This window comes from Myotis lucifugus, unplaced genomic scaffold (assembly GCF_000147115.1).
Source record: "Myotis lucifugus unplaced genomic scaffold, Myoluc2.0 scaffold_363, whole genome shotgun sequence".
Lineage (NCBI taxonomy): Eukaryota > Metazoa > Chordata > Mammalia > Chiroptera > Vespertilionidae > Myotis > Myotis lucifugus.
In genome coordinates this window covers 837,732-856,037 of record NW_005871411.1, presented here as the reverse complement: position 1 = coordinate 856,037, position 18,306 = coordinate 837,732, and the positions used below count along the sequence as shown (strand labels likewise).

Here is an 18,306-nt window from a genome sequence, read left to right as displayed (position 1 = left end):
AAGTAATGGGGCTTCCAGTGGGGACACACGGTTGTTTTATCCAGTTCCCATGTTTCTTTCACTTTGCCTACAAATTGGCTGGTCACAAAAATAGGGTCTGCAGGTAGGTGACTCCGGGTCTTGAGAGGTCTTGGGGTTTAAATCATGTGGGTTCTGTTTGTAGAGATTTAGTATAAATAGGTTGCTCAGTTGTAGGAAGGATTGCTTCCAACAAACATCTAATCTGTTGTATTTCAAATGTGAATCACTGATGAAAACATACACCCTCGGTTACTTTGTCCAAAGCACAGGTGACTCTGTCAATGAGGGGAAGCTGATGGTTGGGTCCCAGTGAGACACTTACAAATTTCTGAAAGACCTTTCCCCGCCCCCCTCGGATGAAAAACTTTATTCAAGAAATGTTTATAAGTAGAAATGACCCAAGAAGGCAAAATTACATGTCTTTGCTTTTCTCTACTTCCTGCTCCCATCTTAAATTATATTCTTCCCTAAGAACAAAGGTATAGCTGAAGTTTACAGTTAATGCTGGGTAATTGTGTCTTCTATAGTAATAATAATTATTATTATTACATAGCTATCATTATTATTCAAAAATAAAAGTTCTTCCTTTTTTCCCTTTCCTCTCCCAATAACTAAATTCATGGGAATACTTAGATCATGAGTAGATAAATTATTGGGGTTCAGTCGCTGGTATCACATGAATTTTCTTGTTTTATTTTAATGAGAAGTTCAAGGGAAAGCAAGTTTGAGACCCTTAGTCTAATGTCAGGTGAAAATACTTTACATTAAAAAATAATCTGTCACTGTTTGGCAGGTAATGATACTTGTGACTCCTTTAAGAATTTACCTGGTACACTAGTCCCCACTAATAAGAATTAGGCTACCAATTGACATTAAGGACCGAGGTCATCTTCTATTAAATCTGTTGGAAAATGTCTAAACATTCCACATACTCTAAGCCCCTATTTTAATTCCCATAAGCTAAATTATTTCTAATTTAGCTGATATCAGTTGTGAGGTATATAGCCATAATGTTAATCAAACTTGATTCTTTCTTTCATCCTTCCAGAAAAATATATTCTGAGATGCAAGCTGCATGTCATTAATTATTTTAGCTTTGAATTACTTAATAAAATAGTTTAGCCAGGATAAGTCATTTCCATGTGATTTGTTTTAAATTTATAAAGGATTTTTGAAAGTTAATTTCATTTTTATGTCATTTTTTCATAATAATGTTATTCCATAACATTTGAAAATTCTCCATCAACTAAATTTAGTATTGCCTATTTAAAAATGATTTTAACAGGTTTTTTTTATTGACTAAGAATTGTATGTAGTATGAAAAGTAGATCATTGAAATGAAAATATCTGAAGTAAATAATTAGTTAATATTAGTTAATATCAGTGGAAACTATAATTTGTTTACAAATAAATATATGTAACATATGTATTTATACTACATATACATGCATGTATGTATGATACTATGTATTATTTAATGTCTATATGATAAATTCAGTGATAATTTTTTTCTGCTTCTATATTCATCACTTCTTGGACAAAAATGACAGCTAAAGGAAGTAGTTGCTTTTTAAAAATGATTGATAATTCCAAGAAATCTTAATATAAGAATTTACCATTTATTTCCAAATGGAGGCTCTAACAGAAAAATGTGAAAGAATAGCAAAATGTAGCACATGTGACCAATTTTCTAAGGTACTTTGCTGGAATATTCATATTTCTGCAGTATCTGCCTATAAATATGGCTCTGCTTCATTTCCAGTTTTCCAAGCTCCCTGGTTTATTGCTATCGTTGCCATAAATGCTTTATTTTAATTTGGAAGGATTTCATTTAACTTTTTCAAGATTTTTCGTTTGTTACAGCTTTGCAAACTGGCTAAAAACAAGGAAGGTTCATCTTTAAAATCTAGGTTCAACGAACAACTTAAAGGTCAAAAACAAGGTCACTACCTGACATAATGACTATAAATAACACACATAACTGAAACATTCTAATTTCACTAGAGCAAGCAATAATGCAAATTAATAAGTTTGTGTTCAGAAGCAAATCCTCTACTGGAATATAAATGAGGAACTTATATCTTAATTTTAAAAAAGGTTTTTTTCCTCATGTAAGTTCTTCACCTAGAAAATTACAAGGAATACCCTCCCCCACACACACCAATATTGAAAGCAAATTATTTTCTTGGGTATCTGATTGCAGCCCGCACACCTTTCATTTGTGTTTCCAAATGCAGAGCTTTACAAAAGAAATACTGTTTGGTCCAGATGGCCTTCTAGAAGGCTCCCTGAGAGAACTCAAAAGTCTCTCTAGCCAAAAATATTGTTTCCGCTTATTCAAGTGCCAGAAATCCCACTGCCACTCTTTCACGCAGATCAAATAAACCATCTACAGATTTGGTTGTTGTCTTTGTCAACTGAAAGGGTTGATTCCACTAATAGACAACAATGTACCCTCCCACACCCCTGCTTCCCACCACCCACAGCCTTCTCCTCTTTATTTGGAAGCAGGAATACTAAAATCCAAATGGAGTGATTTCCTGTGAAAATGAAAGGTGAAGGGACATAACTCTATCTTTGAGATTCTTACTCATGCGAGTCTCCCTTTATCTCTTATTCATTTAATATTTTTAGAACTATATGCCATAATTTGGACTTGAAAAATTCAAATTCTTAGACAAGCTGAGAGTCTGCCCATGGTGACTTTAAGGTTAATTTGATTAACAACAAATTTTGCAGGTTTGTAAACATTTAAAGCAATGTGACACAATTCCAGTGCTGATCATATCCTATTTCACATACTTTTAGTGACAAACGGCTGTTTCTGTATTCGAGGATAAGATATTTTGTGTGTAGGTTAAATCTGATAACTTTTAAAGTTGTTTGCTTCATCCTTAATTCAGAACACATTCTTAAGTATATTTTAATTGAAATAATTTTATTCTTGTTTATACTTTTCAGGATTTTTTTCCCCACTCAGCTTCAATTAGAAAGAGTAATTTTTTTAGTTGGATAAAATCTCAGAAATTTTCTAGTCAAATCCCTTCTGTTGGCAGCTTAATACTTCAGGACCCAACAAGGATTTGGAAGTTGCCCCAGGTCACTCACAGCCAAGGTGATGGTAGAGCCCCAACCAGAATTCTGGGCTCACTTTGTAGATAAAGATATGAACATAGTTAGCATAAATGCCGTTTCACTTGGCTCACAGTGAGTCCCCATGTTAATGACTAAAACTAGATAGAACCTTAAAAATATTTGGTCACAAACAAAATGTGAATTCAGTTAGTTCAGATTAGCATGCTTTTCTTAGTCATGTACTTTTTGGGTGTGTGTTGGGGGGGGGGGTGAGCAAAAATTCTGAGGAGGCAGGAAAGAACACAGGGTATCTGCCTTCCCAGCCATGATTTCCCACATGGCTCCCTCCCTCCCAATTCTGTCCTGTGCTTGCCCCCCCGCCGGCCCCCAGAAAGATCTCAGCTCTGATCACTGCAAACCTCGTTCTGTTTCATTAGTCATCAGTTGTTCAGCCTCCCAAGGTAGACTGCGAGCCTCAGGCAGTGAGGCCATAGCTAGTCCCCGCCTTTGTTCCATCTCCCTCAAAGGGCAGGTTCCCCAAGTCAGTTCTCAGTTACACCTGTGGTTGCACAGACACACCAAGGCTTTCAGTGTCTTTAATAGCAAGACCTAAATGAGGACCATGAAAGGATGGCTTTATTCCTTGGACATCCTTCTGTCTCTTTTCCTTTTACAGTATTGCTCCCTCTTAGTATGTATGACTCTACTAGTGTATGTGTATTTCTATGTGTGTCTCCTGTTCCTCCCTTGTCTTCCTCTCCAAGAATTCTTTTTTGTTTCCTCCTTTTCTTTATATTGTTCTTTCTCATGGCATCACCGCTATACCCCCAACACCATCCCTTGCCTCCTCTCCTTTAACTAAATTTAATAGAGTTTAGAGCATTCTTTTAATTTTTGTTGAATTTATTTAAAATTTTAAAATTCTTTTTAATATTAAAAGCAGGTAAATGAAATTTTATCAAAATATATAAATCAAGATTTTCTAGAATTCTTTTTTCCCCTGTTTAGGTTAGTGGACCCCAATGAAGAAAAGGGAGAGGGGATTCTCACCACTTCCCTAAAGAGTAAAGAATTCTCTCTTCTGTATCAATTACCTTCCTGCAGCATCTTGGACAGAAATAGGTACACAGTATATATTTAGTAAATACTAGTTAGATAACTGGTTTCAAAATGTCTGACAGTGCTAAAAAGAATTATTCATTGTACTTATAGAATATATGATACTGACTTTTTGTTTCCTTCTAGAAAAACCCAAAGAAAAAAATTGTCACCATTCATTCCATCCATTATTGTTATCAGTTAGTTGTATATTAGTAAATCCTTTAAAGTGCCTTAAAGTTAATATTTGTTCATTTAGATGTGTTTTCCCAAGAAAGAATAGTCTAAGGTGTATAAAATAGAAGTTTAACATTAATGGTCTGAGCAGCAAGCTGCTATAAAATGGCCTTCATTCTCTGCTTTTCTCATAGGCAATACCAGCTTAAATTTGACATGAAATATTCTTTACATACTATTTGCTAAATAAAAATCTTTCCGGACAAAATTTCTAATTAAAAAAAATCTGGGAGGGAAGTGATAGTTGTAGAACTCTAGATAATTACTAAAAATTCAATGAATTATACACACTTAACAATGGTGAATCTTATGGTATGCAAATTATACCTCAATAAACCAATTAAAAAACTGAGAAAATTAAGCACGATGTATACTTTGCTAGAAAATGTGGAAGCTCCTTTAGGTTTTGCAACATGTTTATAAATCCAATTGTTTCACTTCAGTAGGTAGCTTTCCACAGGATAAACTTGGCTTGATTTTTCCAGATTTAAAGATATTTAAAACAAAGACTTGTCTATTTCTGTCTGATCATTCTGCCTAAAAATTTTTAAAGATAAACCTTGCTGCCTACATTTTGTGACCTCTGAAAAGAATTTTAAAAACGGAAGCACCTTTGTTCTTCCCTATCTATTTGTGAAGTAAGGATGGCTCTAGTCCACTGAGACCCTCCATCTGGGCAGTAGAGGACTCTGGACTGGTCAAATCCTATATCATAAAAGGGCAATATGCAAATTGACCCTAAGGACGAAACGACCAGAACACTGCTCAACCAGTTACTATGAGGTGCACTGACCACCTCTCGGTCCCTTTCCCCGGCCAGCAGGTTCCAATTGCCCAATGGTGAATGGGGAACCAGGGGTGGGTGGCAGGGGACTCGGGTGGTACCAGGCCAAGGCCCCCGCCCCACCAGTTGCCCCACACACAGAGGGCAACCCATGGCAGGGCGGGGCTGGCGAGTGGGCGTAACGGCCGACCTCTTGGTTCCTCCCCCCAGCCAGCAGGCTCTAATCACCCGATGGCAAATGGGGAGCTGGGGGTGGGTGGTGGCAGGGGCCAGGCCTAGGGACTGTACCTGCACATGAACTTTGTGCACTAGGCCTCTAGAATTAAGATAATTGACACAGACATTCACCTCATCTCTCCTCCCTATGGTTCAGCCACCTCCACCTGCCCTGCCAAATTCATTTTCCAAATCTTCTACTGCTTTTTTCCTCCTCCAACTTCCTAAAGCTGTTGGTAAAGTCCCAAATCAATCTCACTGATGCACATTCTGTTCCCATTTTCTATTTAGAGTTAAAGCTAAACCATTCCTTTCTAAAAAGCAAAATGTTAATGATGTCTATTCATTTTACATCTACCCACCAGCCACATTCCAGGAATTTCCTCCTTTTTTACAAACCCATCGGGCGGGCACTTGTCTTTGCCAGGACTTCCTGGTCCTGTTCACCCTCCACTGAAAACTCTGTCCTTCCTTCCCCGTTGTTCCACTCCCTCCTGCCGCTGATAGTCTGCGTTTTTAAATTCGATTAAGTATATTTGCTTTCAAATACTGATGCTGTGTCAAATGAAGAAACGGAGGCTCAGAAACGTAGCATTATTTGCTGTGGATCACACACAGCAAAAGAAAGAGCCTGGATTCCATTTCAGGTGTAGCTGACCCAGAAGCCCATATTCCTAACCTCTGCATCTAGGTGCCTCAAACGGGAGGACCCAGAGAAGCAAGTCCCTTTCCCTCCAGGTTTTGGGGTGTCCTTCTTGTCTCAGCAGCAGTCACTGAATACCAGCTCAGAATGTGCTCATCCTGCAGTTGCCTGTTTCTGTTTGGTGGGAAGTCACAGAGGGGCTGCTTGGCCAGGGGGCCACTGGTGCCCTGAGGCCAGCACTGACCCGGCAGGAGGGCCGCCGGGAGCTGACTCGGCCATCCATTCAGGTCTCCATTGATGGTTTGTGCGCTTTTTTACAGCTGGAGAGGCACAGGGGAAAGGATGGGAGGGATGAAAGGGAGCTTCTCCAGGCTTTTCCACCTTTCAGAACTTGGGAAATAAATCCCATAGGCTGCCCAGGATGCAGGATCCCCCCCCCCCCCCCCCGCACCTCACACCCCCTGAGGCTGCGCTCCTAGGCAGGGGGAGAAAGCACCATCCCAAGCAGTTCAACAGGCCTGAATTGTCACTGCATCTCCCAGTCAGGTACGAAACTAGCCCCTTCAGATATTCCAACTGTTTTATGCTCATGAGTCATTTGAAAGGCTTCCCCTTCAAAAGCCATGGAGAGTCATCTGTCAGAATTGCCGTGCCAGTAGTAAGGAGAGATCCGCCCAGTGTGGGTTATTGTCCATGTGGAATGGCTTCAGTAGAACTTTCAGAAATTCCATGCCCAGCTACATTAGCATCTGTAAATCCTCTGACCATAGATGTAAATAGTATTTAATGTTCACTCTGAGCAGTATTAAAATACCTATCAAATTATCACCACAATTTAAAGTGTTTAAAAAATGTTCTCTATTTCCCAAGTCTTCAATAATATCCTTTTACTCTCGTCCTGGCAATTTTAAAAGATGTTTATTCCGATATTCAGAAGCATATAGAAAGATGAAATGTCACTGTCTTTAATCCTCCTTATAAATGTTTTGGGTTTCTTTTCAGGAAGATGTCATTCACATATTTATAATTGAGTTTTTTCCCACTGAAAATATCCTTTGGTATTTCTCATATCAAAATAATTTTAGTAAGAGCTTTCAAATGGGAACTCAGGGTGGAAGCATGTTATATTTTAGTAGTTCCCAATTCAGTTATTAAAACTGTATTTTCACATATTTACTTATCTGTACCTTACCTATATATCATTATTTTTTTCAGTTTCATCCTAAGTAATATCTCTGAAATAGTCATTTACATATGCTGGTTATTTTTTATAAATCACATCAAAATAAAATTTTAAAGTATATAGTATACTTTATATGATTATATATAAAAAAAATTGTTTTTAACCACAGGTACCACCATTTAAAGCTATACTTTGAGATATATATATATTAGTGGGAAGAGTTTGAGATTTTGGATGAAAAGCCTTAGATTCTAGTCCTCTCCTTCTCACACGTTCTTTTAAAAAAATTAACACTGCACCTCAGTTTTTGCGTCTATTAATCAGAAACAAGCATGCCTTCCCTACTACAAGTGAGAGAATGTCTTTGAAAATATTTTGTAAAAGTGTAAAGTACCATCAGATGAACCCTCTTTTTTTGGTAAAGGGTCTTCTAATAAGATTGCACCCGTCCTGTTTTTAGCTTGGAAAGGAATATTCTAGGGCTTACTGGGGGTATAGCTTGTAGTGTATAAACCACAGTTGCTGAATCTTGATATTTCCTCCTCAAGGGAGAATAAACATCCTCCACCCACTCCCAACCCCTCTCCTAGCACCAGAGAGCCATCTGTGTTTGCGGGGTGGGCTGGGGGCGGGGGGTGTCAGTCCATCCATGATGGTCTCACTCAGCAGCAAGGCTGAGCCGGGCAGCACCAGCTCTTAGCTTTCCCATTGTTGGGTACCCAGACCATCCCTGGACAGAGGGCAAGTGCCCAGAATAAAGGAAAGGAAACAGGTGGTTCAACTTCCTCTCCTTAGGGCCCAGGAAGGAGTCAGTCTGGGCCCACTGAGGGTGCAGCAGGAGCAAAGGGATCCAGGGGGTCCCCAGTCCTGCCTCATCCAGCAGAGACTGTCTTACGTGCTGTGCTTTGTCATACAGACAGTCAAGCAGCTGATGAGAAGCAAAACCAATATTTTAAAATGTTGTCTGTGTTCAGATTGCTTTAATTTGGGCTAGTTTGGGTTCCCTTTTCTCAGGCCCTAGAGAAAACCCTTCACCCACAGACAGAGCCATAGAAAGGTCCTGCATCTCACACTATGGTCCTTCATTTTGCTTGCTCTGTTGAGTCACTGACAACCAGAAGCGCATGGGACTCTTGAGGGACACAGACAAAGCCAACCCCACTCTCAGTCTCCTCCACCCCTCTCTTGACCTTCATTTGGCATCCCTGACCCTCTACACCTGACTTTAAAAGTACCTGTTCCTCGAAGCCCTTCGCTGGCCAAACCATCCCTGTTTCGATGGCTCCTTCTCTTTGTCTTTGCACCACGAATATAACATACTCACTTGCATTTTAACTTTTCAGTCATTTGCATGAGCTAACCTGACCCCAACCCAGCATCACATTTGTTGAGGTTAGACACGGTGTCTACTGGAGGCTCAGCAAATATGAGCCAACTGACTAGTGAGTATTATGAGACCAGGGAAAGATTGAGTGGTACAGAAAGGTGCCAGCAGATAAGGAAAAGAGAAACATAGGATAAATTCCATCTTTCCAGGCCATGGCCCCCCCAGTCACCCCACTCCGGCCCCACTAAAGAGCCAGGCTCCACTCTGAACCATGTTTTGAGTACTAGGTTCTGTAAATTCAAAGAAATATGAGACTGGACTCCTGCCCTCAAGAGAAAGTGAGAAAGATAACAATGTAAACAGGTAATTACAAAGGAGTGTGACAGAGGCTATACAGGGAGGCTGCCTAAGGAAAGGGAGGCAAGGGATTAGCCCTACAGGGAAGTCTAAAAATGCTTGTGATATTTCTGTGCCTTGAAGCACAAGAAATTTGCCATATAGACATGGAAAGGGCCTTCAGAGCAGAGGACAGTGTGTGCGAGAGATGCCAAGGGGTGTGTGTGTGTGTGTGTGTGTGTGTGATGCTGGTTGCTGGACTGGCAGGAGACGAGGCCGAGAGCAGAGGCAGGGCCTGCCCTGGTCAGGGGAGCATTGCATTTGATTCTGTAAGTCCAAAGGGGGCCAAAACAAGGTTTAAGCAAATGGAGATCCGACCTGATGTTTTATAAAAATTACAGCATGATCCCAATTAGGAAGGGGCGGCTCCCCTGTTAAGCGTCCAGCACTCTCCCAGTGAGATCTCTCACCAGCCTCGGAGCCGGGCAGCTTAGCCACTGAGCTTTGAGTAACAGGCAACCCAACTCACATCCTTAAAAGGAGCGTCATAACCAAATTGTGAGGGGACCAGGCCATATGAGGACCTGTCCAAGGACTCCGCAAGTTGATAAGTTGCAAAAATTGGAAAAAAAGAAGAGTGAGAATGACACAGCGTCCGCCAGAGCATCATCCCCGCCCACCGTGAGGAGCGTCACTGAGCAGGTGGCTCTGTGCGGATGGAAGCTGTATTGCAGGAGGTTGTGGCTGGGCTGGGAGGATTTAGCAGGTAGAGACACAACCAAGATCTTGTAGAGAAATTTGATAATGGCTGACGCTGACGGATAGTTTTAGGAATTCCCTGGGACCTGTTGTGAGGTAAATAATTAATTTGCTGGGTGTAAGACTTCGAGTCACAGAGGAAGAGTGTCATCCCAAAAAAGAGGGACTATAACAGCTGTGCTCAACTGCTATCAGTAAAGCCGGCAGAGAAATCCCCCTCACAGTGAAGTGCAGCCACTCTGTCATTGGAAAGTGCCAGAGAGAATTCCCGGAATGCCCAAAAAAGTTATTTGAAAGCATTAGATCAAATTATGGTTTCTAAAAAATTATTCTTTGAGTACTCTAAGGAAAAATATCTCAGGTACTAAGTGCCAGAAATGCAAAATATGAATATTTCTCGTTGATATGTTTACTATTGTCGTCACCACCACCATCATCAATACTTTTGCCATCAAATTATAAGTCAGATTCTCCCTGAAAAACTTCAGGGTCTGATAATGTTGACGTGATTTCGATGCCGAACTTGCCACCAGGCTCATTCTAAGGCAGTGGTTCTCAACCTTCTGGCCCTTTAAATACAGTTCCTCATGTTGTGACCCAACCATAAAATTATTTTCGTTGCTACTTCATAACTGTAATGTTGCTGCTGTAATGAATCGTCATGTAAATATCTGATATGCAGGATGGTCTTAGGCGACCCCTGTGAAAGGGTCTTTCGACCGCCAAAGGGGTCGCGACCCCCAGGTTGAGAACCGCTGTCTAAGGTGGTACCGCCCTTCACATCCGGGAGACTGAAACCACAGGCTTGTGTGTAGTAAAATGTGCCAAAGCAGTGGGTCAGTCATTTTTCACAAGTAACTCAGTAGGTGATTGTGGAATAAAAGCCCATTGCGCAAGGAGCTCCGTGGCCACTCTGACGGGGATTGCCTGCGTGCTGTAGGTACGCGGCATCCTATCTAAGTGAACTGTGCAACCGGCGGCACGATCCTGATTGGGCAGGGCAGCCGTTTCAATCGCTCTGGGCTCATCACACTGGCTCTTCCTCTCATTCTATCGCATTATATTGTACCTGCTTCTTTCTTCCCTGTCTCCTCCAGCCAACTGTAAGCAACTTGAGGGCAGGGATGGAGCTGTATCCATTTCAAAGTCGGCCTAACCATTTCTACCCAGGGGACCTAACACAGAACTTCTCAAACTCAAACGTACATTAGAATCATCAGAGAATTCCTGCCAACCCACAGGCCTTCTGCATCAAACCATATGGGGTCCAGCCTGAGAATCTGCATTTTAACCAGCGCCCCTCCCCCTTTGGTGATTCTGACTCAGGTGGTCAGGGAACACTTTTCAGTCGACAAGCCCAGGGTGTAAGCCAGGGACACCTGCTTCGCATCAGAGAGGGCCAGGATTTTCCCACTTCTGCATCCACCAGCTAGAGGGCAGACAGTTACAAGTTCCTTCAATTCTTAGTGCCTCAGTTTCCTCAGCGATAAAATGGGGATAATAGAGATACAGAAAGCAGAATGGTGATTGCTAGAGGCTAGGGAAGGAGACCTGGGGAGTATTGTTTAATAGGAACTGACCAAGTGTTACTTTTGCAAGATGAAAAAGTTCTGGAAATCGGTTACACAACAATGTGAATATGCTTAATACTACTGAACTGTACACTTAAAAACGGTTGAAATGGTAAATTTTAGGTTATGTTTTTACCACAATTGAAAAGAAATAGAAAAAAATATTGTTAATGGGGATGGGTAATAGTATCTGCCTCACACTGTTGTTACGAGCATTACATGAAATAAAATATGTCCAGTGCTAGGCTAGCAATGCTCAAAAAATTATTATCATTGTTCTAGTCATGGTTCTTAAGGTCTTTAACCATGAGTGAGTTACTATTTAAACCAAATGACAATCTGAATCTTCATGCTGATGGAAGTTCCTTTGCTTTGCAAATGGTATGTGTGCCACTTTCTCAGGAATGCACGGGGCTATGAAACTGAAATTACCTGTAACCATTTATTAAGGAATGTTTTCAACCCTCCCTACAAATCCAAGCAGCTTTTGACAAACTGTTTTTCTAAATCCTGACCAACAGCCCAGTCACATTTCTCAGGTAGATCCATATGTTAAAAAAAACCAACCCATATTGTTGGTTGATATGTGAAAGCAGGGGAATATTCATGGTGGGCGTCTAATTCTTAACCCTAAAATCCTCAATTTGCTGAGATGAAGGAAACAAAGAACAAATAGGTTGAATTTTGTTTTCCAGCTTGAGCTTCATAAAGGAAGTTAAGCAAAATCTGCCACCGTAGAAGCAAGAAATGGTGTCTTCTGTCTTAAAACACTCCATGGAATATTCTGCCTCTTTGATATGCACGTGGAACTGGAGCAGATTCAGGGAGCGTGGCATAGACCCAACGCCGTCATTTTGATTCTCTGGGCATTGTTTTGATTTCATGTGCATCTATGCTAATGTCATCTCGCCAGCCCGTTATGTCAGCCTTGGCAGGACAGATGTGCTGTTTTACAGGGCCGCAATCCACTCGGTGGGCGGGTCACCAGGAGGCCTTTGGTCTTCAACATTTACTCCAATAAGGAGACTAGACTATTGCCTTGTAAAACAGCATGAGACTCACACCCTGATTTCACGTCTCCTGCTAACGCACGGAACATCCTTGGAACTTCTACCAAATTCATAAAATTCATCATAGTCCCAGAGCTGACCAAAATTAGTTCTAGGCTGAATGAAATTAGTCACAGGCCAACCTTGGGGTATAAATGGTAAAAATAAGAGGGTAAGAGATGACGGATTTTAGTCCATGCAGGTGTTCATATGAATCAGATTTATCATTTCAGGGCTGGGAAGGTTAAGCAATACAACCATGCTGTCACTTAACTATTAGGATACCTTCTGAGAAATACATCATTCGGCTCTTTCATTGTTGTGCGAATACCATAGAGAGCACTTAGAGGGTATAGCCTACTACACCCCTAGGCTATGAGGTATAGCCTACAAACCTGTCCAGCATATTACTGTGCTGGATATTGTAGACAACTGTAATGTGTTGCACTATGGTATTACAATGGCTATGACATCACTAGGCGATAGGAATGTTTCAGCTTCATTATAATCTTAGGGCACCACTGTCATATATGTGGTCTTGGTCATTGACTGAAACATTGTTTGTGGCTCATGACAGTCCTGGTGAAAATTCTAATCCTAGTGGCTTTTAAGCCTCTCTGTTGATTGAAAGATAAATTCTGAAGTCACTGCTAAGGATTCCCTGCCAATTTTATTTTACCTCCATCCTGTGTAGAACTCGGTGTAATTGTGGGACATGAGGGTTTCTAGAGAGCCCAGGAGACCCATCCAGGAAGCCCTGAATAAGGACAGCATTGACCATTGACAGGTAGTACTTGTGAAATCCAGAAGTAGATGGCAATATATGCAATCAATCAGCTAGGATTGATTTTCTAGTCCACTTCCAGGTCTCCAAAGATCTCTGCTTTCCACTCACACCAGCATCCTTGCCATGAATTAAGATGAAGAGTTGTGATTGCATACAGCAAAAAGAAGTGATTAAAAGAACATAAATATCCAGACATTAACTTATATTCTGGGCATACTACCTTCTGCCCATTAAGTTTTTCTTTTTCTGATGCACTAAGAACTACCTTGTTAATGCGGGGGGGGGGGGGTGTCTGTGATGAAGGCTTGAAGTTCTGAGATCCAAGTATTAGCCCCTGCTCTAACATTTCCTAATCGCCTTGACCTGTTTCGTCCTCTAGAACAGGAACTAGATCACATGATGCATTCAATAAGTATTTTCAGAAGGTTTTCAAAAATGAATCTGTAAAACGGGGATAAATCAGACCCAGAGATTCCTTCCAGTCTTGCCATTCAACCGACCTGTGATTCTTTGGTTACAGGCTCATGTCCCTTGTCATTCTAATCCTGTCCTGCAAATGTATACCAACAGAGGAATCTCTTTTTACTCAGTACAATTCTACCTTACATTTTCTCATCCCCTGATAGTGTTACCCCTCAATTACGTTATAGCAAGAAGCAGGTTAACCTGATCATACATTTATTTTTCAAATAGTGATCAGTTGTCAGAGCGCTTTACTGTTTTTAAAGTTCTATACAATATTTCAAAACCTATAAGGAAGTATTTACCTTTTCCTTCCACAGTTGTTTCCTGCTTGATTTCAAGAGTTAAATGAACAGTTTCCAATACCCTGTGTCTGATGTTTTTCCACTCCATTAAAATGCTAAAAGATTTTTTTTCCTCTTTAGAAGGAAAAAAAAAATCTTTCCTCTGTAATTTACTTCGGCTTTCTCAAAAGTTGGGTTGGAAAGTCAGTATAATTCAGGTGGAATCTGAAATGTTCTTGTGCCTAAAGGAAGCCTATAATTTCTGAGCTTTCTTTCAGGAAGTTTGTATGCTCTGTTTTCCAGGGAGCCTTTACTTTCCGAGGGAGTATGATCGACATGCCATTACTGAAGCAGGCCCAGAACATTGTTACGCTTGCCACATCCATCAAGGAAAAATGATCTGCTAAATCAAGCTCTCATCAGGTGGGCGGAACATATACAGTAGGTTTCTTAAAGACAGACCATAATACTCAAGGCAACTTGTTAGTATGCCAGATTGGAACCTTTCTCCACTTACAGTTCATGTTAATCACAATTTCTCGTGGTTGTCGTTATCTCACTGGCCAGTTATTCCTCTAAAAATGAACCTTCTTCTTTTTGGTTCCAAGCTTATGATTTTATTGTTCATTAATGTGATATAGCTATGGACTCATTATTTCACAAGGAGATAAAATAGTAGGGAAAGGTGGGCTGGGAGGGGAAGTTAGATCTTTAATGAAACAGGTCTTGCCCAAATAGGTGTACTCCCTTCACCACCCTCACCTTAGATGTTCCCCACAGTGTTCATTTGTTCACTTGACCCCATAAGTAATTTTAAGAAGGGCCAGGCTTTTAAAAAATAATAACTATAGGAAGGGGTTGTGTTCATTTCACTAGAAATCTGATAAAAACAACAGAGAGAGCATAGAAAAGCTGATTATCATCTTGGTTTATATCAATATCTCTAAAAACACATCTTCAAAACCGATGACTGTTAAGCTCCACCCCCCAAAATGAAACATCCATAATCCTTGAACCACTAAGAAAGCCCGCATCCCAGGTCAACAGTTACCAGCAATTAAAAAATAAATGCGCAGAAACACAAGCCCATCCATCTATCCCCTTTATTTCCCATTTAACTGTTTGCCATTGAGGCCATTTCCCCTGTAAATGTATGGCCCGGACAGGCCCCTCAGCAATAAACTTGTAGCCTCTGCGAAGACACAATGCTCGGAGCTGGTGCACATGGTGCCCGGCGAGATTTGCATCACATTAGAGATGCGGCTGCGGGTCAGATGGGTGGTGTGGTTAACGGGCTTAGTAAAGCTGTTTTGAAGAGGTTAACCCAGCTTGTAGGAAGGGTAAATAAACATAACAACCGGCCATTCTTCCCTATTCAGCATGTGCTCTTATATTGAAGGCTAAAGGGTATTGAAGCTGCGGAGGATCAACTTGTGTTTGCCAGAGGACGCCAATGAAATTTGAAACACCAACAATCAGAGATTTTGTTTCTGCTCCTCATTAAATCATGAGCTTTTGTGCCGAGACTCTGGCGACTGTTCTTTAAGAAATTAACAGAATGGGAAGTTTTAAACTCTACACCAACCTTTTCATGACCTACACAGCAGCAAGGCTGCTACTCTTAGACAAACACCGCGGGGAAGGCTGTTCTGTTTATTTAAATTTGTAAATAGAAAACAGTTTGTTTTTTATTTTCATTTTTCACCTCCTCCTCTGTCCTTTCTGTTTATTTCCTATGTGGCCCCTACTGCGTACCCCAACCAGGGGTCTACTTTTCCTCTACCTCTTCCATTCCAACAGGAAGCCCAGAGGGGAGTAGAATTGAAGGTTATACACAAGGAAAGGCACTATGGAACCAAAGCAGAGCGGGGAGGCCCACATGTTATCCTGCAACACCCACCCACCAGTGCTCAGCAGGAAGGGGCAAACAGCTTTGCCGGGGACACCAGAGGAACCTGAGCCAGCAGGACGGTTCTGTGGAAACACGTTCTTGAGAAACCAACTAATATCCCCAAGCATAGGATCCTTGGAGACGCTCTTAAACCAAGAAGGCGTGTGCCCGGCAGTCCTGGCCCGCCTTGGGCAGGGCATCTCCCCTCCTTGATGCACCCCCTCCACCCACTCATGAGAGCACTGTCACCTTCGCCTTGGTCCTCTGTGATGCTTCAGAGTTAGCAGGAAAGGAAGGTGGGAGATAGCCCTCTCCTCATGCAAGGGGGCTACAAGGAGAAAGATGGCCTCCAGCCACACTGGGCTTCAGACTGCGGACAGGGGCCGTGGGCGGCAGTTACAGGAGGAGCAGCCCCCACCCCACCTTGTTGTTGCAATTGTGCCCACCTAGGCTGGTAGCCAGGTGTGCAAAGGGTAATCCAGTCAGACCCCTCTGCTCAGAACACAGACACAGGACTGCTCAAAAGGCAAAGGCCTCCTCTCATTCTGACCTGTCGTATGTACACACACACACACACCTCTCTCAGGTGCTAAAACCGTAGGCAGGACTGGTCTTAAGCAAAAGAGGAACATAAAAACTTTCCTTCATACTTCCCCCACAGGCAACCCTCCACTTCAACCCAACTGCCCTTCCCATCCTCTGTGCTGGTCCGGATGACCCCTCCAGGCTCTGACAGGATGAAAGCGCAAGATGTTCTAGTCTCTACTCCAGTTACACAGGCAACCCCCAAACCCTACCGGGGGGCCTCCTCAAGCCAGGAGCTCACTGAGCGCCAAGCCCTCCCTGTGAGGAGCCTCAGATTCGGGGGTGAAGGCGTTTGGGTCTTGGGAAAAGCAAGGCCTCCACACCCATCACCAACAGGCCCACGGGTTCCTGGGTCCCCAACCATGTTGGAACAGTCACCACGCCCTTAATCTCAAGCTGCACTTTGTTCAAACAAAGCCACCTTGCTGTGTAAATCTCCCCAAGCGTCAAATTTGTCATCGTCCTTCTAACCCCCTGGTCCTGATTATGGTGGGGTCATGAGACAGGGACCCACTAGAGCCAAAAAATCTGGACCAAGCGCCCACTCTGAGCGGAGACTAATGAGGGCTCTGGAAAGGTTTGGCGGACGTCACACCTGTTGTGCCTCATTCCTTGAAGAATAAAACTTCAGGACAAGGAGATGCTGGGAGATAAGGTATCTCCTCTGTTTTCTCACCTGCATCTCTTTGGGGGGTGGGGCACAGGTATCACAGGGAGTGAGGAACTGGGTGAACTGATCCCACCTAAAGTGATGGCGATGCCCAACCTGGCGAATTCCTCTGTGCTAGGAATGGACCACAAAAAGAGGACTTTGCAGTAAATCTGATTCATTAAAAAAACATACCTGTTTATATTTTGTGTAGCTCATCACAAACCGCTTTGCCATATCACCCCCCTGTTATTAATTCGTGGGGCCTAAATTATGGGCAACACTATTAAAACATTATCAGAACTAATGAGAAACAATTACTTAGAAAATGAGCCAGGACAAGATTGAGTTGAGAACATCAGTGGTGATCACTGTAGATTAGTTTAATAAATCATCAGGTGCAAAGCAAGACTGACTGTATGTGTGCAAAGCCCTGTCACGGGAAAATGAAATTGAGACCTTTTTTTGCATAATTTTTTCATTAATCTCAATAGGACCCGTGTGGTGTAGATTGTTTTATTCCCCTAATACCTTGCCTGAGGGGGGTGCCCAATAATGTCTTCATTGTTTTACTGAGGTCTTAATGACACTCTGTGACAACCTCATTTTAATGTATAGAGGATTATATCAATACAATCATGTTTTATTGAAACGGTGAGGGACACTCCGGTGGAGTCAGGCACTGTCCCGAAGCACAAGTTGGGAAGTTCCCGGGCATCTGGGAGCTGGTCCCTTCGGATTTGCAAGTGTTCAACCGCTGGCTGCCCTTCCGGCTTGTCCTCCGGGACCGGCTGGGAAAAGTGTCCTCGAGAAGGAAAGACTTCCCACCTCCGATTTGAATTTCAAAGGGACTCGTTTTCTGGCGTATTTTGCTAGGCAAATGGAAAGACCGTGTAGGGTTGTTTTCCCCTTTTCCAAAATACACGTGCAATTATTATCATTAACACCTTTGCCCCCAATAGTTTTGCCTGCCGGAAAAACTGATTTTCTTTGGGGACGTTGAATTGCTAACGATATCTTAAGAAGTGAAACAAAAGAAAACACACTTTTTTTTTTAACTTGAAGAACATTCTACTTTTATGGTTTCCATTTATCTTGGAAAGCTAAATGTCTTGCGTTTTTATTTTTACCTCTAGTTCTTGGAAGACGATCGACGGTACAAAAGAGGCTCTGAGATTGTCAGCAGCATCTCGTGCACATTAATCCTGGCGAGGGTCCCCGAGCCCGGCGGTCACCGCAGAGCTTGGGCCCCAGGCTCGGGGCCCTGTCCTCCCAGCCAGAGCCCCTCCCCCCGCGAGGTTTGCACAAGCAGTTTAGGGGGGACGTAATTAGTTGACCTCAACATTTAA

General features: G+C 42.2%; 1 protein-coding gene across 1 annotated transcript in view; it reads left to right on the top strand.

Moving 5' to 3' along the window:
* The window catches only part of CLYBL (citrate lyase beta like), a 211,359-nt gene extending 196,001 nt beyond the window's left edge, over positions 1-15,358 (top strand). The window contains exons 8-9 of the mRNA XM_006101460.3: positions 14,136-14,255; positions 15,232-15,358. Coding sequence (XP_006101522.1) covers positions 14,136-14,231 — 96 coding nt within the window. The 3' untranslated portion in view covers positions 14,232-14,255; positions 15,232-15,358. The remainder of the gene's footprint in view (positions 1-14,135; positions 14,256-15,231) is intronic.
* The last annotated feature ends 2,948 nt before the right edge of the window (positions 15,359-18,306 follow it).